This window comes from Eschrichtius robustus, chromosome 3 (assembly GCF_028021215.1).
Source record: "Eschrichtius robustus isolate mEscRob2 chromosome 3, mEscRob2.pri, whole genome shotgun sequence".
Taxonomy (NCBI): Eukaryota; Metazoa; Chordata; class Mammalia; order Artiodactyla; family Eschrichtiidae; genus Eschrichtius; species Eschrichtius robustus.
Window position 1 is genome coordinate 81,746,569 of NC_090826.1, and position 26,558 is coordinate 81,773,126.

Below are 26,558 nucleotides of genomic sequence, written 5' to 3' on the forward strand. Positions count from 1 at the left end.
AACGAAGACCCAACACAGCCATAAATAAATAAATAAATAAAATATTAAAACAAACAAACAAACAAACAAAAACCTCTCACTTGTAATCATTATTCCCATATTTGTTTAGTATTATTTCTGTATTTAAACAGATTCAACATTTACCACCCATCTTTTCAAATAGCACCCACATTTCACAGTTCTTTATTTTGACTTGTTTTAAGCTGGATTTCACTATCCAGTAATTTTTTCAAGATTATGAGAGTAGTATCCTAGCAATCTTTTCACACTGGAAAATGACAACCTATTTCTTCAAAATATCTGGATGACACATTGTTTGGCTATAATATTTTTGGGTCAGCCAAACTCAAAATGTTGTCGACTAGTACTAAGATAACTTTCTGTGGTGATGGAAATGTTCTCCATCTACACTGTCTAATACGTTAGCTAGTAGCTACTGTGCAAAATGAGGCTATGACCACATTGGCTGGCTAGTGGCTATCATATTGGAGAGTGCAGCATAGCCATTGCTCTGTTGATTTCTGGCATTGAATATGCTGTGAGAAATCTGGAGGACAAGTCTTAATCTTCCCATACAACTTTGTAGGTAATTTGCTCTAAGTGTTTAAGGAGCATTCTGTGTCAAATTTTCCTAGAACACAAGGTTTTCTTTTAATTTGCATCTTTGAATCTTCATTAATTTCAAGGACCTCTTCTTGCTTATTTTTGAATATATCTTCTTTCTATTTGTTGTGGGATACCAATTATTCTTAGTGTTAGATTATCTGTCTGTCATCCATAAGCATTAGCTAATATACTTGTTTTTCATTCTTAACCTCTATATTCATTGTGATTATTATCTCAAGCTTTTCTTCTATGCCAATATTCCAATTTTCAGCATTGTCCATTGAATAGGCTATTCTTTTGTGGTTTCTGCAATGGTGTATTGGGCTTCAATTTATTCCCTTAGTGGTACAATCCCCTCCTTCTTACCTCAGTGTACTTTTTAATTATCTTTTGATTTCTTAATTTTACTAAATTCACGGTTAGTTGTTTTACAGTATGAAGTAATTGTAATTCCTCTCTTATCCTTGAATTACCTTTCTTCTTGGTTGGGATGTTTCTGAATAGTATTTCTTTCTCTTTTCTCTGCTATAATAATAGAAACCAAGTTGTTGTGCCATTTCTTCTCATCATGCTCATGGCTAGGTGACTGTCCAGATATTCTAAATGCTCTAATGATATGAGTTACTTATTAACTCTCTTTCCATCATATTTAAAATCTATTTTCTGTGCCCTCCAAGCTCAAGTTTGTTCCCATTTTTCTATGGGCTGAGGGATAGCATGGGGAAAAGAAGAACCTGGCTAAACAGGGGCACTGTTTATTCTTCTGAGATTCTGTTAGCTATTTTGTATTACCTAATTGGGGGGATACATGCCAAAACCCGGGTTTTAGGATTCAGATCATTTCCCAAATAGAGTGTGTTGTCCCAGGGCCTTCACTTTAATTAACATTCAGATGTTCACTTTCTAATCTCCTTCACTGGGTTGTTCCTTCTAGAAGTTTCTACAACTTCTCAGTCAGACATACTCATTTTCCTTCTCTCCACATTTGGGATATGACTGAATCTTCCGGGGGTTTTGCTGACTTACCTATATATACAGTGTGGTGACATAGGCGAGAGGGAGATAGTTGAGGTTAGAAGCCAAGCCCTGCTAGGCCTCTCTGCTCTTAAATAGTTTATTTCTTTCCTTAGCTGTCACTTTTAAAGTTTATTGCATTAGGCTAAGATCCTTTTCCTCTCAGGCTGCTTTTAGTGGGAAAGTATTTGCCTTTAAAAAAAAAAATTTACTATTTTGTTAGACGGTTGAGGTAGGAAATTATGGGATCGGTTTCAGTCCACCTCTGGGGCAGCATTTAAACAAATGAATCTTTACACCTGAAATTTATGTAATATTGTACATCAACTATACTTCAATTAAAAAAAAAGGTACTTTGAACCTACCTGTTCTTATGGCATAATAATATTAAATTCTCATGTACATGGCTGCCGCCTAAGATTCATTCAACAATTATTTTTTGATAATCTGTTACATGCCAGGCACAAGGCATACAGCAGTATGTAAGACAAACCAGGTTCTAATATATTACATGTGGGTGTGAGTTGATTTTTAAAGTGAAGGTAATTTCAGACACTAATAAGAGCTACAAATAGTATGAAACACAATGATGAAATAGAGTTACGGCATTAGGGTCCTACTTTACAAAGGTGGTCAGTGAAAATCTCTATGAGTTGGTGACTTTTAAGTTCAGATATAAATGATGAGAAGGAACCAGCCATGGGAAGATCGAGGAGCATAGCATTCCAAATGCAGGGAAGAGCAAGAGCAAAAGCTTGTAGGAATGAATGAGCTTTTGGTTCTAGAAACAAAAATAAAGTTGGTGTTGCTAGAGCATGACGTGAAGGGGAGTGTGGTTTACGATGCAGTGAGAGAAGTAGGCAGGAGCCAGACAACTCAAAGACTTTAAGGCCAGAGAAGGAGGGTGGCATTTTTGCTAGGTTGACCAAGTTTTCTACATTGCTGTTTTCCAATAATTATTTGGAAGCACTCATTCTTATGTCCATTCTAGCAATGGTTACCTCAAGTTATTTTAATGTATGTACATTAAAAAATTATAATGGTAATCATATAAATTCATATGGTATAAAAACTGTGAAGTTTCCCTTTCTCTTTTGCACCAAGCCCTTTACGCTCCCCAGAGGGAGCTTTGATAGGTATCACAGCAGACATTCCAATCTACTTAAACACACACACACACACACGTACTTTTTAACATACACAAATGGAATTATCACTACATTCTATATTTTTTCTCATTATTATGTCTCGCAGATCTTTCTTTATTCTTTCTTAAAGATACAGACTTTTCCAAATATGGATCTACTATGGTTTAACCATTCTCCTAATAATGAGTAGTTATCCACGTTTTTAAATAATAATGTTAAATTTATGCATCCATCTTAAGAAGTTACATAAAGAACACACACCAAAGCTAAAATAGACAAAAGGAAATAATAAAAGAACAGGAATAAAACGGGAAAAAAAGTTGCTTATTGTTTAAATTTGCAACTGTTTACTAGTACTGTGCTGGCCAGTGGTATTAGAAATATTGGCTATTCCAAGTACCATTGCTTTCTCCTTTCTTGAACACCCTACAGATGTCTAACATACCACCCAATTCTGAACTGAAACTTATCGTTAGTTATTAAACTTTTATATAGTAATTTTAGAATAGGAAACCAGTACTTAATATACTTTAACATTTTAAGCCTGACAAAGTAAAACTTAAAACATGGTTTACAAATAGACATCACACCCTTAAAGGAAATAACAGAAACAATTAGTAATCTCTCTGTGTGCTCTTCATAGAGATTTCAAAATAAATCTAAGGTTATACATAGGATGTGGGTTTTTCGCTGGGAGTAGTATTACAGAAGGTTTGTGGTATTAGAAGGGTCATGACACAATGCAGGTTGCTTAGTCTCAAATGCAAGTGTAAAGCTTACATTAAAAAAATATTTTAAATTACACCCACAGATGAGAAAATGTAACGAAAAGAGAGATTATGCTACAGAAAGATATATACAAGCTCTCTCTCTCCTCTGTAAAAGTTAAACTATTTTAGAGACCACTAAAAGGCATTATCTTGACTATTTTAAAGGTTAAATAATGCTTTTTTTCAAGGCTATATTATGAAACTATGTTCAACGGTCACAGAGGCAACCATATTAACTTGCAGCAGCAGGAGCAAAATTTCTGAGTTCTAATTTGATATTTTCAATTAAAGCAAACTATATTAAGCAAATTATAACTGCATATGAGATGATGATAGTAGCAGAAAACACAATGATTTGAGTAAGTCTGTGACAGTCGATAAGCAATCACCGTGATTAATCAACATAACCTTACTGAAACTCCAATAGCAATCACTAAACTTTAGGAAGTTTTTACTGATTTGTACTTTGCCTTAAGAAAAATTAATCAGAATAGTAAATGTGGTAAATGGTAGCCTCTCCATGACTTCAAGGTGACTCATCTGAAACATCTAAAACCAAATCATACTCATATCATGTACTATTGGTAAGTTTCTAAAACAGTTTCCTGTAATTTCAAGTCACAGACAAAAAGGTTTGACTATTCTTTATGTTTTAGTAACTAGAAAAAAAGTACATATAAATACTTTTAAGAAATAACAAGGTAAGTTGAAAAGTATGGAAGGGAGGAAATAAATCAAAATTTTTTCTCACTACTAAGACTGATTTAATTCCATTTCAGAAGAGAAATACATCCATCCCACACATCGTTAAAGTGATGTTTCTTACAGGATCAGCTAAATACACACATGAAAAACCAGCATTTGCACAAGGTCCAAAAGCTAGAAAATATTTCTTATAAATCAGTTTAATTAAAAACAGATCAAATTTTGTGACCAATACTTAAAATTCTATCTAATTCCAGGGGTTCCTAAAAACCGTGGAATTATATAAACTATTTTTTAATTTTAAAAAAAATTTTGTTGTCTTTTTTTTTTTTTCTCCACACCACACAGTTTGTGGGATCTTAGTTCCTCGACCAGGGATTGAACCCAGGCCCCTGGCAGTGAAAGTGTGGAGTCCTAGCCACTGAACCGCCAGGAAATTCCTATAAACTATTTTTTATAACAGACTTTCCTCAAACAGTTTTAGATTTACAGAAGAATTGAGAGGATAAGAGTACTGTATACTCCCTTGCACTGTTTCCCGTTACTAATATCTTCCATGTTGTTACAATTAATGAACTAATATCGATACATTGTTACTAACTAAAGTCCAAAGTTTATTCAGATTTTCTTAGGTTTTTTTTTTTTTTAAACCCAAAGTCCTTTTTCTGTTCTCGGATCCTATGCAGGATACCACACTACATTTAGTTGTCATGTCTCCTTAGGTTCCTCTTGGCTGGGACAGTTTCTCAGACTTTCCGTGTTTTTGATGACCTTGACAGCTTAGAGGAGTACTGGTCAGGTGTTTTGCCAGATGCCCTACTATCGAAATTTGTCTGATATTCTTCTCATAGTAAGAATGTGATTATGGGTTACTGGAAGACCACAGGGGTAAAGTGCCATTTCGTCACATCCTATCAAGAGTATATTACTAGCAATGTGATTTACAACTGTTGATGCTGATTTGATCATCTGGGTGAGGTAGTGTTTGTCAGGTTTCTCAAAAAAAGTTACTTTTTTTCCTTACCCTTTCCATACTGGACCCCTTGGAAGGAAGTCACTGTGCACAGGCTACACTTAAAGAACAGAAATTTATGCTTCCCTTCTGAAGGCAGAGTATCTACAAAAGTTATTTGGAATTCTTCTGCATAGAGATTTATCTCTTCTTCCTCATTTATTAATTTATTCAATCATTATTGATATCAGTATGGATCCATGGATATTTATTTTATACCGTGAATTATAATCCACTACTATGTTAATTATTTTTTCCTATTTTAAATATTGTTCCACCTTTGGCCACTGGGAGCTTTTTCAGTTGGCTCTTCTTTGTCCCTTTAACATATTCCTGTTAATGTAGGGTTTTGTTTTGTTTTGTTTTGTTTTGGAACACTTCCTTACTTTCTGACACTGCAAGATACTCCAGGCTCATCTTGTATATTTCCTGTTCTAGTCCTGGGATCAGCTATTTCTCTCAGGAACCCTGGTTTCTGTTATTGGAGAATGGTATTAGAAACCAAGATCTGTGTGCTAGGTGTACATAAACTGATTTTTATTTTTATTAAAAAAATTTTTTGGCCACGCCACATGGCTTGAGGGATCTTAGTTCCCCTACCAGGGATTGAACCCAGGCCATAGCAGTGAAAGTGCCAAGTCCTCACCACTGGACTGCCAGGGAATTCCCTAAACTAATTTTAATAACACTAAGATGATCACTGGTAGCATGGTACTTTAAGGGTCTAACCTATCTTCATTAATTCTTTAGATACTATTATGAGCTGGTCTTGGGTAAGTGAATGATATCCTTCATTCCTAGATACAGCAAATTTTAAAACCTCTAGATACTTAATCTCTTTATATTTAAGTGCATACTAAAGTTGGAGATCAGAGAATCATCTCTGAGCACTTCAGTAAAAAAAAAAAAAATTTTTTTTGACATAGTTTTTAATACCTAATGACCAGATAGCAAGCTGAGTAAAATATTCTGTATACCTAACTCCCTTTGTTGAGAATCAGCATTAAGACTAGATAAGATTATAGAAGTTATTTTTCTAATTTAAAAATGCTTAAAATTTTGAGAAAAATCATTAAAGAAAACTGAAAAATATTTTAATGTTTAAATAAGCTGCTCAAAACAGAAACCACTGTACTTAAAGGGGGAAAAAAAAGTCCTCCAAAAAGAAGTTTGTTAAGTCAAGAGGTGGCATATAAACTACCACCTGCTGTGAAACTATTAACAAATGAGCTCAGGAAATTATAAAGCACAAACTGATCACAAAGCTTCATGCTAAACTCCATCCTTTAGTAATGTCATTGTAATTTTACATTATTAAAACTTTTTTTTGTTAAATGGTAAAGATTTTTATCACTTCCTCTCTATCTCTGTCAAAACTGCATACTGAGCTGGGCACACTGATTTAAATCTAACTCCCTCATTTTATGTCAGAACAGAATTTTGAGTGGGTGTTTCTTAAGCCAATAGCGGTTGGGGTATTGCCCATCTGAGGCATCCCTAGAGGTTATCTGTTGGGCAAAGTAATGAAAATGGGTAAATGTTACTGGGTACCAGGAAAAGAACACAAAGTTGGATTTGCGTAGAACTAAACTGTTTTAAACTTAAAACTTTTCATTATTTATAACAAAGCAGCATTAACTTTATAGATGTGCTCAGCCCACAGAAGCTTTTAATATGGTTATGACAAATTAATATGTTTATCTTTATAAAAATCAAAACACAAACTCAATTCAGGTTAAATATCACAAGGCTTGGGTTCAATTTTCATCTATTTTCCTCAACTAACTGAGCAAAAATTAACTTTTCTGTGTTTTGTTCCACCACTTGGAAAGTGGAGAAAGTGTGATTTAGCATTAACGTAAAAATAAAGTCCTCAACTAATAAATAACATTTGGATCAATAGAATAAAGGTGGAAAATTCCACTAAGAGGAGGAGGAAACAATTTTTAACCACCATTTCCTCCCATCTAGATACTATGAATTCCTACAAGCATTTTTTTCTGAATCAAGTTCAAATGAATCCTTTTAATAGGTTTAAATGTCATCTAACTGATGACTCCTATGCTCAAAACCCTCCCATGACTTTCTACCTTACTCAGAGAAGGGCCAAAGTTCTTAGGCCCTACATAATCTGCCCTACTTACCTCTCATACTTCCTCTAACTTCCTCTCTTACTCCACTCAGGGACTCAGAGATGCCCCTGGCTTTAGGTTCTTTGTCCTTACTATTCCCTTAGCAGGGTATTTCTATCACAAATCTGCATGAATCTTTACTTAAATATCCCCTTCTAGCGAGCCTGATCACATTATTTAAAATAGCAATGGTACCCTACGCTCAACACCCCAACCCTCTCCTTTTCCTACATTTTTCTCTCCATTGTATTCATCCTCTTCTAAATTACACACTATACGATTCATTTATTTTGTTCATCCTACTTCTTCCTCTACCATTAAGCTTGATGAGGAAAGGGACTTTTTGTGTGTTTTGTTCACTAATTCTTATAAAGTGTGTGGAGTAGTGACTAGCACATAGTAGGTACCCCATAAGTATCTGTTGAATTGAAACTGATACCCCATTTAAATTAATAATTTAATCCGTTCTTCACATCTAGGCTTTTAAATGAGAATGATTAAAATAATGTGAGATGGTATAAGAGAGATCTATAACAGAGGGGGTTAAGCAGCAGAGACACAACAAAATTGGCTGGATTGGCATCATCAGGGAAGGCTGATCATAGCATGTCAAACTTAATCTGACCTTTGAAATGATAAGCAAGATCAAAGGAGGAGAGGAGAAAAACAGAGTGAATCTCAATGACATATTTAAAGAGTTCTTAGCTAGTTTACTATGGCTCAAGCACAGGTATATGGTGGGAAAAGTGGGAAATGAAGCTAGAAAGGGAGGCAAGCATCAGAGGAGGAAGGGGCTCGTGAGTACAGCCAGAATTTGAACTGTGTCCCGAAAGCCATGGGAAGCTACTGAAAGATTTAAGTGAGGAAAAGGGAACCAGTAGTAACAAAGTTATAGGAGGCAGTTGATCTACCAAGAAAATCCATATAACTAACATGACAGTACCTGTAATACTAAAGAAAAAAAATTTCATTTTAATCCTGGAAAGAATTTAAGTTAGAGTGGGTTCTTAAACATACAACAAAATCTCATTTAAAAATCTTCTTTATGCTTCAGTTTCCTCCACTATAAAACGGGGATATTAACAATAATGTCATATGTAAAGATTAAATAAGTGAATATATTTAAATGGCTAATAGTACTGCCTGGCATGTTTTAAGTATTCAATGATGCTAACTATTAATACTTTAATTATTAGTATTCTGGAAGAAATAAAGTTACAGATAATATGGTAAAACATGGTAAATACATAAAAAATGAAGAGTAAGTTAAACAGGGCTTACACTGGACAGAAACAAGTTCAATCAAAAAAAAAAAAAAAACAGCCAAAACAATTCTTAATTTGCAGCTATATCTAATTCTTGGAAAGGGATATATTCATTATCTGGGGTGGGTAAACACTATCTTGAAGGGAACTCAAAAGACTTTCTGCACTTTCCATTCTGGTTGTAATTTTTGGAAGCCCTTACAACGCTGAGTGTAATCTTTTATAAAAGGTCATTGATAAGCTGATTTGCTGGAAACTAGTTAGGGAAGAAAGAACACTTGACACATGCTTTCTCATTTAATACCAACTCTAAAGCAGATAACCTTAGGATTCTTAGTTTTGAACGAGTAAATTCAACATCAGGTTAAATAACCTGTCAGACAAGACAGCTAATAAGTAGTTTGTCTTCAAAATCTATACTCTCAACCAATCAACAAAATCTCTAGCAATTATAAGAAAACAGAAAGATAAAAGTTGTGACCACAGAGTTATTTAGGATTCTAAAATCCTCTTGTTCCCAATAATAATTAAATTTATTGACTCTTTCTATTCTGATCAGGGTATGTCATATTTATTTTTGCAGGCTACTTATAGAAACTCCACTTAGCCTGAGCCATTCAATTAGCTTATAAAGTATATGTACAGGTAGGAAGAAAAAAATTTCTCCTTTAAAAGATAACTGGCATCCTCTCACATGTAATTAAAGCCATTAACACCAATAAATGTACATAAATTTTCAGAGGTTTAAATTCTACTCAATGATATTGCAAAGAAGGGACCCAGACTCAATCATTCCTTCTGTATAATGATAAATGCACTTAGGCAGAGTCTGAATTCATTTTATCCTTCCTAGCCAGTAGTGACCTAATGATAAAAAAAATGCAAATTGATGCATGTGTGAATACAGTGATAATCTCTGAATTTAAAAAATTTGAATACTCAAATTACATACATTAAGAATCACTTACTGTAAAAACAACAGATAAGCAAATTATTATATTAATTTCTTCAAATACAAATATTTGAATGATGGTTATATACTAAGCATTATATACCAACACTGAGAAATACAGCAGCTGAATAAAACAGGCAAAAATTCCTCTCTTACAGAGCTTCCATTCTGGTGGGGGATGTGGACAACAACAACATGTATAATTTATGGCAAGAAATAATTGTTTTGAAGAAATATAAAGCAGCATAAGAGTATAGTGATTAGGATATGAATATTATTTTAGATAGAAATTTGGCCAAAGGAGCTTTACGTAAGAAAACAATAGAGGTCTGAATGAAGTGAGATTATACAGTATTTAAAGTTCATAATGATAACTCTGAATTGTCAAAATATATTAAAATGATATACATGATATCATATTTTTAAATATTTCATGGCACCTTGGAGTTCAACCTCTTAATTCTATTATAGGGGTATGATCTGCTCTAAATAAGCATTACAGTAGATGGTGACTAAAATCCATTAAGAAGTGTCATTCTGTTTGAGAAAGAGGAAACCTCAGCAATAACTTTTACAAATAGTTCAGGAAAATGGCTAAAACCTGAAAGCTGCTACACTTTAAAAAAGGTTAAATTCACTCTGAGACACTAATATAAAACAGCTCCTCCAAAGATGGTGGAAAAGGCATTATTATAAAGAACATTAAGTGTATTACAAATGTAGTCATCTCAGATTAACATGGGGAGGGTGGTGATTGTGAACTTTAAACCAGACCTGAAAGTTTCAAGTTGACTGAAGGATCTTTGAAAATAAATTTAATGAACTTCAACCTCATAAGTATATCTACTACAGAATGCTACAGTGTGTATAAAAATGAGTATTTCCTCACCTAAATGAGACATTCACAAAACTACATTTAAACTACATTTAACTACATTAACTACATTAACTACATTTAAAAAAGCAGGCTTTAATTTTATCAATAACTAATTACATAATCATGTAATTTATTAAATGAAGGGTTTGAAAGAATTTGGTTTGTGGGAAAAAGTTTTATTCACAAGAGAGCAAGAGTAATTTGAAGAGTTGGTCTGAAGAGATCTGAAGTACAAAAATATTTGACTAAGTTGAGTTCTCCCCCTAGTGGAACTTGAAAATGATCTAAGATATTTCCATGAATAAAAATAACCTAAAATATATTACTCTTATAATTGAAAAGGAGTTTCAGGTTTTAACAAAAGATCTATATATGGATCTTAACCTACATATAATAAATAAATGAATGAATAAAGGTTGAATCATTAAGATGTTTACTGAAAACACATTTGTCAAATGTCTTAACAGCAAACTAGCCAAGGAGAACTCAGTAAGCAGAAATACCTAACAAGCAGAGGACTAGGGGATACAGAAAAACACAGCAATTTTTTGAAGACATAACAGCATGTAGAATGATACAGAATTTTAAAAGAATATAAAAACTTTGTAAAGAGGTGTGTGTGTGTGTGTGTGTGTGTAGGAGGTGGGGAGAGAGGATGGGGTGGTAATGGTCAAAGAAGAGGCTAAAAGTGCAAGTTTGGACAATAATGAAAAGATAAGGTTTTTATGTTTTAGAAAGAAAATTCTGGTGGCTCTGTGGAAGAGCTCAGGCTGGAGAAAAAGAAGCTGGACAGGAAGTTGTGACGTTCAGGTGGGGACGAAGGCAGATGAATGAAGGGAGTGGCAGGGCGGAATAGAAAGGCCATGGAAGATTTCTTTTAAAGTTTCTGAAATGAGTAAAATTACCTTCGATTTAGTTTTAGATTTACTCACGACTTTTATCTTTTGAAGAAATTGAAGAGTCGGACATGGTACTTTAATCTGTATGAATTATTAAGAATTATCTGGAGGCAAATCTATATGAGTAGGTGAGCAGGTGAAATGCTGGTAGGAATGTTAACTAGCAGAAGCACTTTGTAAAAATAATTTGGTACTCTCAAGTAAAGCTGAAAGTTTGCATACGTAGCCTTGATAAATATGGCATAATGTTAAGAAAAGCATAAGTGAAGTTCCTACTAAGCTGAATAATTCAATACGAGATGATACCACTGAACAAGACTTGAGATACAAAAGAATAAAAACATTTTGGCTGGAATAGGAACATATCTGATTTTAAACATGTTGAATTTGAAGTTCCTGTACAAGTTCCAGGAGGAGTTCTCTACTGTCCATTAAACATACTGGTCTACTGATCAAAAGACACAATAAATTAAAAACAACAACGACAAATGACAAGTTACAAAGTGGGAGTAGCCATCTGTAAAACGTAACACCAACTTAGAAAGAACTACGCGTACATAAGAAAAAGATAATCCTAAAGAAAAAACATACACAAAAGACTTTAATAGGCACTTTATAAAAGATGGAATCCAAACTGCCAACCTCATTAGTAATCCAGCAAATACAAATTAAAACCATGATGAAATACCATTGCATACCCACCAGACTGGCACAAATTAAAGCATCTGACACCACCAAGTGTTGGGGAGGATGTGGAACAACAGGACTTTCGTAGGCTGTGGTTGGCAGTTAAAGTGGTACAAACACTTTGGAAAATAAAACTGAAGATCTGCATGCTTTATGACCCAGCCATTCCACACCCTGGCATCATGCTACAGAAACGTGTGCACACGTAGTCAGTATAGTGTACAAGATTGCTTACGATCTCAGCATTGTGTATAACAGTCCCAATCTGGAAATTTACAAATGACCACTAGTATCAGAGTGGATATGTACGCTGTGACATATTCATGAAATGGAACATGTTGCAACAATAAAATTCATGACTCATTGAAACAGTGCTGAACAAAGAAAGAAGAGACATAAATGAAAATATTCAGCATAACTCTATACAAAATTCAGAAATAGGGAAAACTAAACTGTGTGGATGAGAGATGCGTACAAAGATGACACCACTAAAAGGAAAAGCAGAGGAGTCACTGCTATAAAATTCGCGGTAAGGGAAAAGGGTGTGATTGGGTAGACTTCTGGAATATAGGCAATATTCTGTATCTTGACCCAAGTAGTGGTTACATGGATACGTTTTTATACATATTATAATGTAGCTTTGTTTTATGAACTTTTCTGTTTATTGTCTTCAAATTTTTTTTTTAAAGGTGTAAGATTATTGATTAGGGGAAACATGCTAGGATGGAGATAGATTAGAATTCATTGTTGTACACTGAGTAGTTTTTAAAAAGCGAAAAAACTTGGATGCTCAGAGGAATACAAACACTCAGAACTGAGAAAAAAAGACTGAAAACAAAGTTCAACGAGAAAGAAGAGAGTCAAAAGTGGGTGGTGCTAGGAAAATTCTGCAGCCCACAGAATGAGAGGAAATATCTGCAAAAATATCTGTTTATATCTGATATGGGATTGACATTGAGAATATATAAGAAACTTCCACAACTCAACAACAACCCATTTAAAAACTGGGCAAAGGACTTGAACTGCCATTTCTCTAAAGAAGACATAATGGCAAATAAGCACAATGAAAAGATGGTCAACATTATTAATCATTAGAGAAACGCAAATCAAAACCACAATGAGATACCACTTCATACCCATTAGAATGGGTATTAAAAAAAAAAAAAAAAACCAGAAAATTAACAAGTATTGGTGAGGATGTGGAGAAACTAGTCTCCTGTGCATTGCTGGTGGAAATGTAAAATGGTGCAGCTGCTGTGGAAAACAGTATAACAATTCCTCAGAAAATTAAACATAGAATTACCACGATTCAGCAATTCCACTTCTGGGTATGAATGAAAACAGAAATGAAAACAAGGATTCAAACAGCTATTTGTACACTCACATTCACAGCAGCATTATTCACAATAGCCAAAAGGTAGAAGCAATCTAAGTGTTCATCAACGAATGAATGGATAAACAAAAAGTAGTATGCACACACAACAGAATATTATTCAGCCTTAAAAAGGAAGGAAATTCTGACACATATTACAACATAAATGAACCTTGATGACGTTATGCTACGTGAAATAAGCCAGTCACAGAAAGACAAATATCCTATGATTTTATCAATACTTATATAAGATACTTAGAGTAGTCAAATTCAGAGACAGAAAGTACAATGGTGGTTTCCAGGGGTTGAGGAAAGAGGGGAATGGGGAGTTGTTTAATGGTTACAAAGTTTCAGTTTTGCAAGGTGAAGAGTTCTGGAAATTGGCTGCACAACAATGAGAATGCACTTAATGTCACAGGCTGTATACATTAAAATTGTAAATTTTACCGCAATACATGTATTTTTACCACAATAGAAAAAAATGGACTTGGAAATGTGTAAGTGTCGAAAATAGAAGCACAGTCATTAGGATGAAGACATAAGTCACTATTCAGGTGCAGAGGGAAGGGGAAATAACTGCATTATTTTTACATGTACCCTATTATTTTCATGTGTTACCTGGATTTCAAGCTCAGCAATGTGCTGCTGTAGTTCAGCCACAGCAGCTATGCTATCTGCTTCCCGGAGTCTCACAGCCATCACTTCTTCCTTGTTCTAGGGTGGTAAACAAAACAAACTGAAAATAAACCATATAATAAACCAAACCATTAATAAAACATAAACACTTGTAACATGCCTCAAATTTAGAAAGTGACAAATAAACCCATGATTAAATGAGAGAAAAAATGCCATTATATCCTGAACTTGGTATAAAATGAAGAATAAATGTATAGAATAGCATTCCATCTTTAAAACCACACATATATATATATATATTGCTCAAACTTTTAAATTAAAAGTTAACTTAATTAAGACTATTAAAATTACTGGTGACTGTGAAAGCTGTTAATCTTTTAACCAAGAACAATTATTGAGAACTTTCAAACACGTAACTAGGCCAACAGATTAACAGGAATATAAACACTAAGAGTATGTCAGCTAGATAATATTTTTAAAATCACGTTTTTTCTGAGGAAATGAATTTTAATGAGTATTTACATTATACTACAAAGGAGAGTAATAGAAATTAGATTATATCATAATTCTAATCTTCCTAGGAAAAGCATAATATCAATTCTACCACTTCAAAATTTCAAAAATGAAAAGCTCTAAAATTGTATTCTACAATATCCATGCTAAATAATACTGATCCAGAAGTAACAAAATATGAAGAAAGACAGAGGAAAATGGAGTATACAAAAATATTTTGCTCCTTCACTAACTTCAGTTGAAATTTAGCAATCATTTAGTATCAAAAATGTGCATCATGGTGACCATAGGAGAAATTTAGCACCTGACAGCAACATAATATCAAAAATTTAAAAAAATACTAAATTCAGTAAAAATATAATAATTAAACTTTTAAATAAAAAAAAAATATATTTTTTGCCGCAGAGCAACTAAGCTCGTGCACCACAACTACTGAGCCTGCACTCCAGAGCCCGCGCACCACAACTACTGAGCCCTCGTGCCACAACTACTGAAGCCCGTGCGCCTAGAGCCCATGCTCCGCAACAAGAGAAGCCACCTCAATGAGAAGCCCACGCACCGCAACAAAGAGTAGCCCCCGCTCGCCACAACTAGAGAAAGCCTGCACGCAGCAACAAAGACCCAATGCAGCCAAAAATAAATAAATTTAAAAAATATATATTTCAGACAAGTGTACACAATTATATGTACATCAAAACACTATTTACAATGGTAAAAAGTTGTAAATGACCCTACTGTGTAACAATAAAGAAACAGTTCACTCAAAAATATATATATATGTATATGTTTTAATCTTAGATATGATACTGGTACTTCACTTCAGGCAAATACTGCTTTAAATATTTTGCCAATTTGTATATGGCCAGAAAGTGTAGTCTCTGTACCCAGTGCTGTGCTGGAAAGTGCTTAACAACCAGCTCTCAAGCAAGTGTGTGTACGTGTGCATGTGTACACATGTGTTTGTATGTACATTTATTATATATTTTAAAATAGACTGAAATAGAAGATGTATAATATACAACACACAGTTAATAAGATATATAATGCTATTATAAATTCTATGTAGTCAATATACTCTCAGAGAATGCTTTCACTAATTTTTGCCTAACTATTGTATCCATAGGTCATCTACCACTGAAAATGAGGAAAAAGTGAAGTATGGATATGAACATTGGTTAATTTTTGTTCAAGTTATCTGATAATAGAATTACTATCATTTTGATAACAGTAATCAAACACTGAAAGAGGATTTCCTCAATATTTTTGTTCTATTCATAATGTAAAGACTAAAGATACAACACATTTTTAAGCTTTAATCTGCATTAACAGTCTAGAGCAGGAGTCAAAAACTTTTCCTTAAAGGGCCAGATAGTAAATAATTTTAGACTTGTGGGTCGTACAGTCTATCACAACTACTCTATCTGCCACTGGAGTGTGAAAGTGGCCATATACAATATATAAATGAATGGGAAAGGTTGTATTCCAATAAGACTTTATTTACAAAAACAGGCAGCCAGACAGATTTGGGATATGGGCTATAGTTTGCCAACTTCTGGTCTAGATAATCCACAAAACAATAAATCAAGCCCTGATTTGTAGTTTGCCAATTTATGTGGTGTAAATACTCCCATCATGGCTCCTTTCAAGTCGACATAACATTAGTGAACATTAATGAATATAACATGAGTAGCACACATTGGTATTTCCACTAAACAGATACAATAGGTATAAATAATCTCAAAAGCACAGATAATAGTAAAATGTAAAAATAATTAGGAAATGATGACGTTTGAGTATTTACTACCATAATTTGTCTAATCATGTTGAATAATTTAATTTTTAATATGGCTGTTTAACAAATGTGCCACAAAATTCCTGAAAATTTATTGGGGTGGCCAAAAAGTTCATTCAGGTTTTTCCATAACATCTTGTAACAATCGGTTCTTGCAAGCCTTTACTAGCCAGCTCCAGCACACCACTGTGTCTATGTTTAATAAAGTTCAAATCTCTTTCTGTCACTCTCTAACTTTAAACACTTTAATGGTACTCCACAGATCTTGAGATAACAGATTCTTTTACTGGTGTCCAAGATTCTATACGATTTGGCTCCCTATTTATCGCTCTAGCTTCATATCTTACCAGTATTCCTCACCACACACTTCCCTCCAACTAGAATGAACTTCCTCAGTTCAAGCAAAAAACCTATTGTTCCTTTTCACTTTTGCTCTTCACATGTGCTATCCCCTTTGTCTAGTGAACTCTGTTGCCTTTCCTTGACTAATTGCTACATATCCTTAAGGTCTCAGCTTAATCATTCCTTAGTTAGCTTTGCTTGAACCATAACCTTAACACTAAACGCCCATTATAGTATTCTATATACCTCCTCAATCATAGCACTACTCATACTGCATTGTAATGGTGTGTTTGTCTATATCTTTTGCTAAGAGAAAGCCCCTTGAGGACAGTGATCTCTCTCCAACAGCCAGCACTACCTTGCAACCATGTGAGTGGGACACCTAAAAAACCTCATCCTTTAGCTTTAGCTAAGCCTTTAGATGACTGTAGCCTCATGAGACTCTCAATCAGAACCACTTGATTAAGCTGCTCCTGAATTTCTGATCCACAGAAACCCTGGGATATTAGTAGTTACTGCTATTTTAAGCCACTAAGTTTTAGAGGTAATTTGTTAAATAGCAATAGACAACTAATACATTTATACTCTACTAATTTTAACATTGTATAAAAATATTATATCCATCAAGTAAAAAAATAAAAAATTGGGGCATCAATTTTCTCCCAATCTTCCCCCTCTCCAATCCAATCACCAAGTCTCTACAAAAATGCTGAACTGATCTACTCTGCTTTAGTACCACTGCCAACACCTGAGCCCAGGCTAGCAACTCTGTCTTGTATTCAGTACTATCACCTGATGATCTCATATCAAATCCCTCTCCAACCCCGCCTCAAATCCATCTCCACACACAGTGGCACATATGTTCTTTTAAAAAATAATTACATTAATTGCTACAAGCATTATCCCCTAATAAATGCTAAAATTAGTTGCTGAGGGACTTCCCTGGTGGCACAGTGGTTAAGAATCCACCTGCCAATGCCGGGGACACAGGTTAGATCCCTGATCCGGGAAGATCCCACATGCCGCGGAGCAACTAAGCCCGTGTGCCACAACTACTGAGCCCGTGTGCCACAACTACTGAAGCCCACATGCCTAGAGCCCGTGCTCCACAACAAGAGAAGCCACCACAATGAGAAGCCTGTGCACCGCAACGAAGAGTAGCCCCCGCTCGCCACAACTACAGAAAGCCCTCATGCAGCAACGAAGACCCAATGCAGCCATAAATAAATAAATAAATAAATAAATTAATTAATTAATTAAAAAAATGAAATAGAATTAGTTGCTGAAACCTTAAGGATATTTGCATAAACTCAAAATAGTTCCTACAAATACTTATTAATTATTGTACTACTCTGGTGTTCTTAACCCATGCCCCCAAGTTCTTTGATACTCTCTCCTTCAGGAGTTGTGGCTCAATGCCCTTTCCCCCACTCAGACCATTGTCTAGGCTTAGTAACTTGCTTGTAAGGACAGAATATGAGGGGGAAAAAGCTTTGTAGTAGAGAAAGATGGCAGATACCAACTCAATCAAATGACCAAAGTTAACAGCACTAGATGTAAGACATATCAAGACAGTATGTCCCTGATATGATGCACTGAGAAAGACACTTCACCTCTGTATACTTTCCTAAAATACATAACCTTGGTCAAAGCATGAGAAAACATACGACGATCCCAACCTGAGAGACTTCTACAAAATACCTCACAAGTATTCTTCAATAGTCAAAGTAATGAGAGATAAGAAAACACCGAGAAACTGTTGCAGATCAAAGAAGAATGAGACACTATGGGGAAATCTGAATAAAGTCTGTAATTTAGTAATAACATTATACCAATGTTCATTTCTTAGTACTGATAAATGCATCATGGTTATGCAATATGTTAAAATTAGGAGGGGCTGATTAAAGGGTATATGGGAACTCTGTACTATCTTTGCCACTTCACTGTAAACATAAAATTACTTCAAAATTAAAAGTAAAAAAACTGAAGCAAATATAGCAAATCAAAAAATATATCATGTTTCTTTCCTGCTTAAGACCTTTTAGTGGCCTCCCACAGCATTTAAGAGTAAAACACAAACTTGTTACCATGGCCTATAAAAATCTACATAGTAACAAGTGGAGTCCTAGCTTACCTCCCTGACTTTATCTCACTCAGCTCTGCATTATACATGAGACTCAGCAACCAAATTCTTTCCTGCTTTTGGGTCTTGAACTCTGACCCTTTTCATGCAAAGATCTTCCTCCCACTCTTCATATGGCTGGTTCTTTCTTATTCTTCAGGTCCCAGCTCTGCTACCATCTCCTGGCATTCAATCTTAATTACCACTTCCCCTAACCTCCCACTCTATAGTACATCATTACTAACGATCTTTCCAATTTTTTACTTGTCTCACTAAACATTATGTCCACTTTCTCCATTACAGTATCCCCAATGCCTACAAGAAAAACCAACAAATAGAAGACACCCAAATATTTGACAAATATGTACTGATAGATGCCATCATTCTTTAAAGTCTCATAATCTCACCTCTTCCCATCCCTATTTGAAAATCACTGTCTTAGAACATATAAATTATATCTATTTAAAATGAAAAGATTTGGTTACACAGTTTGTAAGTATCATGATGAAGAAACCGGTACTATCATGCCCTGCAGGTCAAAGTACAAAATGGTACAACCCTAAGTGGGGTAATTTGACAAAATCTATGAAAGTACAATTGACCAAACAATCAAATTTACAGCAATTTATCCTACAGGAATGTGTAGATATACTTCTATACATCTGAAATTATGTATGTACAAAGTTATTCACTATACACTGCTGGTAGTAGCAAAACACTGGGAACAACCCATGTGCCCATCAATAAGGACCTAGTTAAGTATACTACAGTATATGCATGCAATGGAAAACAATGTACCTTAGAAACTAATGAGGAGATTCTTTAAGCACTGATAATTGAAAGCTCTACAAAACATACCAACAAAAAAAAGCAAAAAGTAGAATATATTACTGTCTGCTAACTTTCACATAAGAAAGTGAGAAGAAGTATACACTTTTAATTGTATAAAAGTGTATACTTCTAAAAGTATACACTTCTAATTGTTAGTATCTGCCTAAAAGAAACTCTAAAAGAACTTACCAGAAAATAATAAAAGCAGTTACCTGGGAAAAAAATAAAAGGGTATGTGGTAGGGTCAGTAAAAGAATAAAAGGGGAATGCTTTCATTTATATTTAGTTTAAAAATATCAAAGCATTATGAAAAAATGTGTAAGTATTAAGCTACTAAAATTTATATGAGGGACTTCCCTGGTGGTCCAGTGGCTAAGACTCCATGCTCCCAATGCAGGCGGCCCAGGTTCGAACCCTGGTCAGGGAACTAGATCCCACATGCTGCAACCAAAGAGCCCGCATGCCGCAACGAAGATCCCGCGTGCGGCAACGAAGACCCCGTGTGCCGCAACGAAGACCCGACGCAGCCAAATAAATAAATATAAGCAAATAAAATGTATATGAAATATAAGCAAGAGGTTTAATTTCTTCTTTTTTTCTTCCTATCATTATGCCATATATGCACAATATTATAATCATAGTATAATACTTTGCTCAGCTTTCCTCACTTAACATTATTTATTACACAGTTTTATAAGTTTGTATAGGAATAGAGAATATAAAATCTTTCTATAATCTTCAAATTCAGATTTATGTAGGAATCCTACAATCTTATTACTGAAATCCTGAGGGCCAGGTGTGTTACGGAATTTCAGATTTTTTAGACTTTCTAAGAGTAGTAAGGTGCATAAACCAAACATTAGTACTCTCCAGTGGGATCTGAGGCAGCATCCATAATGAAAGAGTATGCTCAATGCTTAACACAATGAAGCAGTGGAGTATAAATACCCACACCAAGTGGGATAAATAAAAATTATAAATGGCTGTAAATTAATTCAAATGTGGTTTTGCTTCCCAATGGATTTGTGTGAAATTTATGAAAAAGTTTAGGTTTCAGTGTTTTGCATTTTCGTATTGGGGGTCTTAGACTTGTACTGTTTCATCTTTAAGTGCGAACATTCAAATTCAGTTATAGAGGGAAAATAACACTAATATTAAAAACAGTATCCTGACATATTTTACATCAATGAAAATAACATGAGCTTTAATAATTACTTATCAGCAAATCATAAGCTATAATCATATAAAACTAAATGAAAATGAATCAGATTTATATAACTGAAGGACTAGCTCCCTTGAAAAAGTTAGGTTTGTTGCTGAATTGTTCCAACATGACAAAGTAAAATACGTACACTTAACCAGAATGTACTAGATGCTAGGGTGACAATTAACACTGATCATTCTTGAATCTGCAAAAGGCATGAAAAAGATTGAATAAATCAATATACACCTTAAACATGGGGGAGGTCTCAGAGTCAGCATCTGTAACATACTTTACAAAGGTATTAATGAAAACTTAAAATTAAATAAAATCTCATTATCGGTTCTGAAAATTCGGAATCTGAGCCCATTATTTAGATAAATTCAAAGAAAACAATTATTTTCATCAGCAAACTCCCCAAATATTTATTTCCAAAGAATACTTTACTTTGATTAAAAGGTGCTAAGGCATTTGAGAAGCAATATTAAATCCAGTAACAGTGTTAACAACATGTTTAAAGGAAAACTTATACCAATAATAAAAGACTAAATTTAATTCTTTATTAAAAGTAAGTCAGCACAGACACTATAGCACCAAAAAACTCAAACAGATATTAGTATGATAAATCAAATTGATGTAACCTCATGTCACATCATTTTATTTTTAAATTAGTCTAGGGAATTCCCTGGCAGTCCAGTGGTTAGGACTTGGCGCTTACACTGCTGTGGCCCAGGTTCAATCCCTAGTCCAGGAACTAAGATCCCACAAGCTGCACGATGAGGCCAAAAATAAAAGCCTAGTCACATCCTTCAAGAGGGACTACTCTTATGTCAGTACAAACTCCAGTACTGCCTACAGATTTCTGTCAGTGTAAATTGTAAGAGCCATGCATATTTATTAGGATGTAATTTCATCTCTGGATTTCAGTGACACTGATAAACCACTCAAGCTTCACTCTTGGTTTTTAATGACACCAGAACAAGTTGATGGAATTACAGCTTTATATGTGCCATTGAAAGTCTTATTTCTTATCATAGAATAATAAGGCTGGAATCTTTAAAGGGCATCGTTCCTACTATCTTACCATGGAAAGATGGATGTCTAGTTTATTTCTAAAATCCTATTACTTGCCCTCAGTAATCCATTCTAATGTTCACACCACGGTCTTCTCTTTAGTTATTTCACACACACACACACACACACAAACACACACACACACACACACACACACACACAGTCCCTCTCCTTCCACCCCATTTCCCAACCTCCCCTTCTCTCTCACCATTATTATATTGTAAATTCATTAAAGGAAAAAACGTACTTGCATTCAAAAACTTTTCCATGTTTTACGAATCTAAACACTTCACAAAAAATTTAAAAACTGATCAAAATAGCAATGTGAAATGTACACAGTTTTCCCAACCCATTGGTACACGCACACCTCTTTTGCTCTCTATTCTAGCCAGAAAACATATATCAATATTGACAGCCCGCCAATAAGGTACCAATAAAAGCAGAGTTGCCCCAACCTTTCTAAATTACCTATCTTTTTGGTTGAGACATTAAAAGCTTCGGTTTTAAAGGACTATGGGTAAAAAGAGATACCAATCTTCAACCACTTGGTTAACTTAATTTCCTGCACTGGCATTTAACCAAGTGGTTGAAAATGAAGTTTCCTGCCTGAAATCCACCCAGAGCAAGATGAGCTAACCTGGCCTGAAAGCAACTGCCAAAGTAAGTTCAGGAAAAGTAGGAAATAAGACTAGCTTTTTTTTGGTTTTATGATAACGTACTCAATGATGAGACAAAAACAAAAAAAGTATTATTATATTGACAAAAACACAAACTTGCTAAATGATATATTTACCTTGCATTCAATCTCTGCTTGTTTGCGCTTTGCTTCACTTAATTGGGTAAGTAGTCCTTTGTTCTGTGCAGAAAGATACTGCACCTTCTCCTGTAGATTGATCACCTCTTGTTCTGCTCTTCGAAGATGATTACTATTGATCTGGTTCTAATAATTAAAAATATAAATACTCAGAGTATAGATAAAAGGCCTGAAAAAACTTATAAATTTCTACCTATGCATATTATGCCTCAACAATATTCTTAATATTATTATTAAGTTACAGGCCTATTTTATTCAACAAATAGTTAAATACGTAAAAAAAATTATAAAACTGCTTTAAGAATCAAGTCATCCAAAAGGATGCATAAGGTTCATATTAGAAATTCTCATTAGAGGTCCATTTACCATTTATACAATAAATATCTATAAACTATAAGGATGTTTACATAGAAATTGTAGGTATTAATTTCTGAAATAGGCAATATGGTATAAAATAGATGTGATACGATGAATTTAACTCCCTTTTCCAGTTCCCAAAAGAAAGCACAGACTGATCAAAAGGTATCATCACCACTTACTGGACTGTAAACTTTTTGATGTCAAAAAATGTATCACATGAACTTCTACATTCCTAAAATGTACATAGCACAGTCTGTTTTTATGGAGGATGGACTGGTTTTGAATTCTGGCTTGCTATTTGGTGAGTAAGCAAACTAGTTAATACCTAGTTTCTATTTCCTCATTTGAAAAATGTATGTAAAAATATTATCTATTTCTCATTTGGTTGTCTTTAGAATTAAATGAGATAATACATGTTAACAGAGCTTAATATATAGTAAGAACTCAATACATGCTAGCTGCTTAGTGTATTATAACTATAGGACATGATAAAAAAATAGATCTTTCGTTTATTTATTTATTTTTATTGAAGTATATAGTTGATTTACAATGTAGTTTTAGTTTCTGGTATACAGCAAAGTGATTCAGTTTTTTATATACGTATTCTTTTTCATATTCTTTTCCATTACGGTTTATTACAGGATATTGAATATAGTTCCCTGTGCTGTACAACAGGATCTTGTTATAGATCTTGAATTTACTGACACGAGGTAGTTTTCACATTCAGGCCTGACCCAGCTTGAATTCTCTCAACCCTAAATCACTCTATTAGAGGCCTGAAAGAAACAGTATGGATTTTCACAACCAAAGACAGGCAAAATTAGGCTCTTCATTTAACCGTTCTTCAACTTTGGTCAAGTTAACTAATGCCATCAAATTATAGTACACTGATAGAACCGTAGATATTACTGCTTGTCTTTTAAGGCTGTGTTTTGAGAATTATGTGAGAAAAGTTTATGGAAGGAGTTCTCACCTAATGCCTGAAATTTAAGACATTTAATAAATACTCAGTTGTTACTATTATTAAACCTATTCTATCTCACTCTATGAAAATGATCCTGCCTCCTGTTTTAATTTTAAAATCTGGATCATCCAATAGATTTAAGCTCTAAAACTTTCTACCACTTCCAGGTTTCTTCATCTTCACTACTCGCCTTCCTGACTCACAGAAGAAATGCCTCCTTCCTAAGACCATCCTCTACGTCACCCCCTTCTTTCTCACTTTCAATCAATGAACACTGTCTGTCTACAAAATTAAGAGTGAACTTCTTAGTACTGTATTCAGAATGTTCCACAACCTCTTTTTACTGTCTTACCTCCTACCATTAAGACAAATAACTATACTTCAGAGGGACACACCTTCAACATAAGCTGCAAAGAATTCCCACAGACAAAACTCCTCCCTACACCCCTGAATACCATTCCACGATCCAAAATTACAAGACAAAACACTCACACATAAACAAAATCCAAGAATTGACTATGAGTGAGAAATGGTAGACAAAAAAATAAATAAATAGCAAGAATAGATTTTTAAGAACTCTAGATAGTAAAATAATCACATAAGGACTTTATACAAAATAGTTTATGTTTAAAATTATTAGACATAGACATAAAAAGAGGAAGCAAAAACATAAACAAAGAACAGGTCACTGTCAAAAAAAAATTCAGCAAATTTGAAAAATAACCAAATATAATTTCTAAAATTAACAGACAGGGCTGTTAAAAATTCAATATAAGGGTTAAACAGGAGATTAGACACACTGAAGAAACAATTAGTGTCCCAGAAGATGTTGAGACACAGAAAAGAGAATAAGGGGGTATAAAATACACCTATTAGGTGTTGCAGGATAAAATATACCTAACAGGCGTTGCAGAAAAAAAAGTGAGACACGATGGCCTAAGAAGATGGTAATAGCTGGGAATCTTTTACAACAACTACTACATATGAATCTACAGCTCAGGAAGCACAACTAGTCCCAAACAGGATAAATATCAACATAAATAAAGCCTCATCAAAATACATTATAACAAAACTTACAAAATGCTAAAGAAAAGAAGAGGCAAATTAAGGGAAAAACTGAGTATCTGTGAAGGCGGAAAGTGAAATATCCAGCAGACATCTCAACAGGAAAAATTGGTAGTGCTTAAAAAAAAATCCATCCTATAAAAGTATACTCAGCTAACAACATACAAGAGTGAGAGAAAAGTACATTTATTTTAAGAAAGTGAGAGAGTTTACAACTCATGATCGAAACTGGAAAGAAACTGTGATAAAAGTAAGAAGAGAGCAAAAAATTGGCATGCAAGTAGACAAATCCACAGGAGTACTGACTCCATAAAACAATAATAATGCCTAGGAATTTGGAGATATAAAAAAATGTACAATAATCGTAAGATGTAAGAAGAACACATGAGTTATTCTAAGGCCCTTATATAGTTTGGAAGAATGACAGAGATAATTACTAACTTTAGACTTTGTTCAGTCAGGCAAGCATTTTTCTTCCTTTTTTTTTTTCTTCAGGTAATAAACACTAATAAAAAAGAAAAGGAATTATAAAAGTCAAACTAATACAAGGAGAAAGAAAAAACTAAATCCAATAAAAAGCAAGAAAGGAAGAAAACACATGGAAAGAAAGAAGAAACAGAATACAAAATAAAATAATTTCAAATACATCATAATAAAGACTTTCGATTTCTGATTGGGGATGTAGAGAATCAGAAAGAACATTGCTTCCACCTTTTCAATTAAAAAAAAAAAAAAAGCCAGCCAAACTCTAAGTTCATGACTAATGTTGAACCCAGAGAGGTGAGGTCACAGGACAACCAACTAGCTCAAAATCTAAGAGACAAGGCAGATGCTGCTAGAAGCTGTGAAGAATAATTCAGCTAGAATAAACACTGAATTGGTGGAGCTCAAGTGTGGGCTGGCTAGAGAGCGTGGAGTCCGTGGGGAGAATAGAGTGCACAAACTCTTACACACTTTTCCCTCATGGACCCCAACAAGTACACACAAAAAAGATTGGTGAGAGTCCTGAGAAAGAGATCTCCATGGTACAGGCCGCAGGGAGGGGGAAAGCAGCTGATATGTGAGGGGCACTAATCCTTGCTTGTCTCCTCTACAGAACAAAAGGTTTAATCTGCTTGGAGCAGGACAACAAATATTGTTGTCTCTGGGGCACGGGGAAAACCAGTGCATCTGGGGAAGGGGCAGGACTATAGCTTGGGGGTAGGACAGGAGCACTAATGAGGCCAAACACCCCAGATCCAGGGACATGATGCAGCCTAAGACTAAGGCTTTATCAGAACAATAGGGCAGAAGTGTTCTCTGACCCTCCATTTCCTGTAACAAGTAACAGTGGAATACTGCTGGGGACTGACCTCCCCTGAAGTACTGTACAAAGGGAAGACCTAAAGATGTTAAGAAAACCCTC

General features: G+C 34.5%; 1 protein-coding gene across 6 annotated transcripts in view; it reads right to left on the reverse strand.

The window, feature by feature from the left end:
- EVI5 (ecotropic viral integration site 5) overlaps nt 1–26,558 on the reverse strand; it is a 221,630-nt gene that overhangs the window by 43,573 nt on the left and 151,499 nt on the right. For 5 of the 6 annotated variants that reach the window (XM_068540314.1, XM_068540313.1, XM_068540311.1 and 2 more), the window contains 2 exons: nt 22,744–22,890; nt 14,058–14,153 (listed from right to left, as the gene is read on the reverse strand). In XM_068540314.1, coding sequence (XP_068396415.1) covers nt 14,058–14,153; nt 22,744–22,890 — 243 coding nt within the window. The remainder of the gene's footprint in view (nt 1–14,057; nt 14,154–22,743; nt 22,891–26,558) is intronic. The other variant, XM_068540312.1, reaches the window with a different exon arrangement.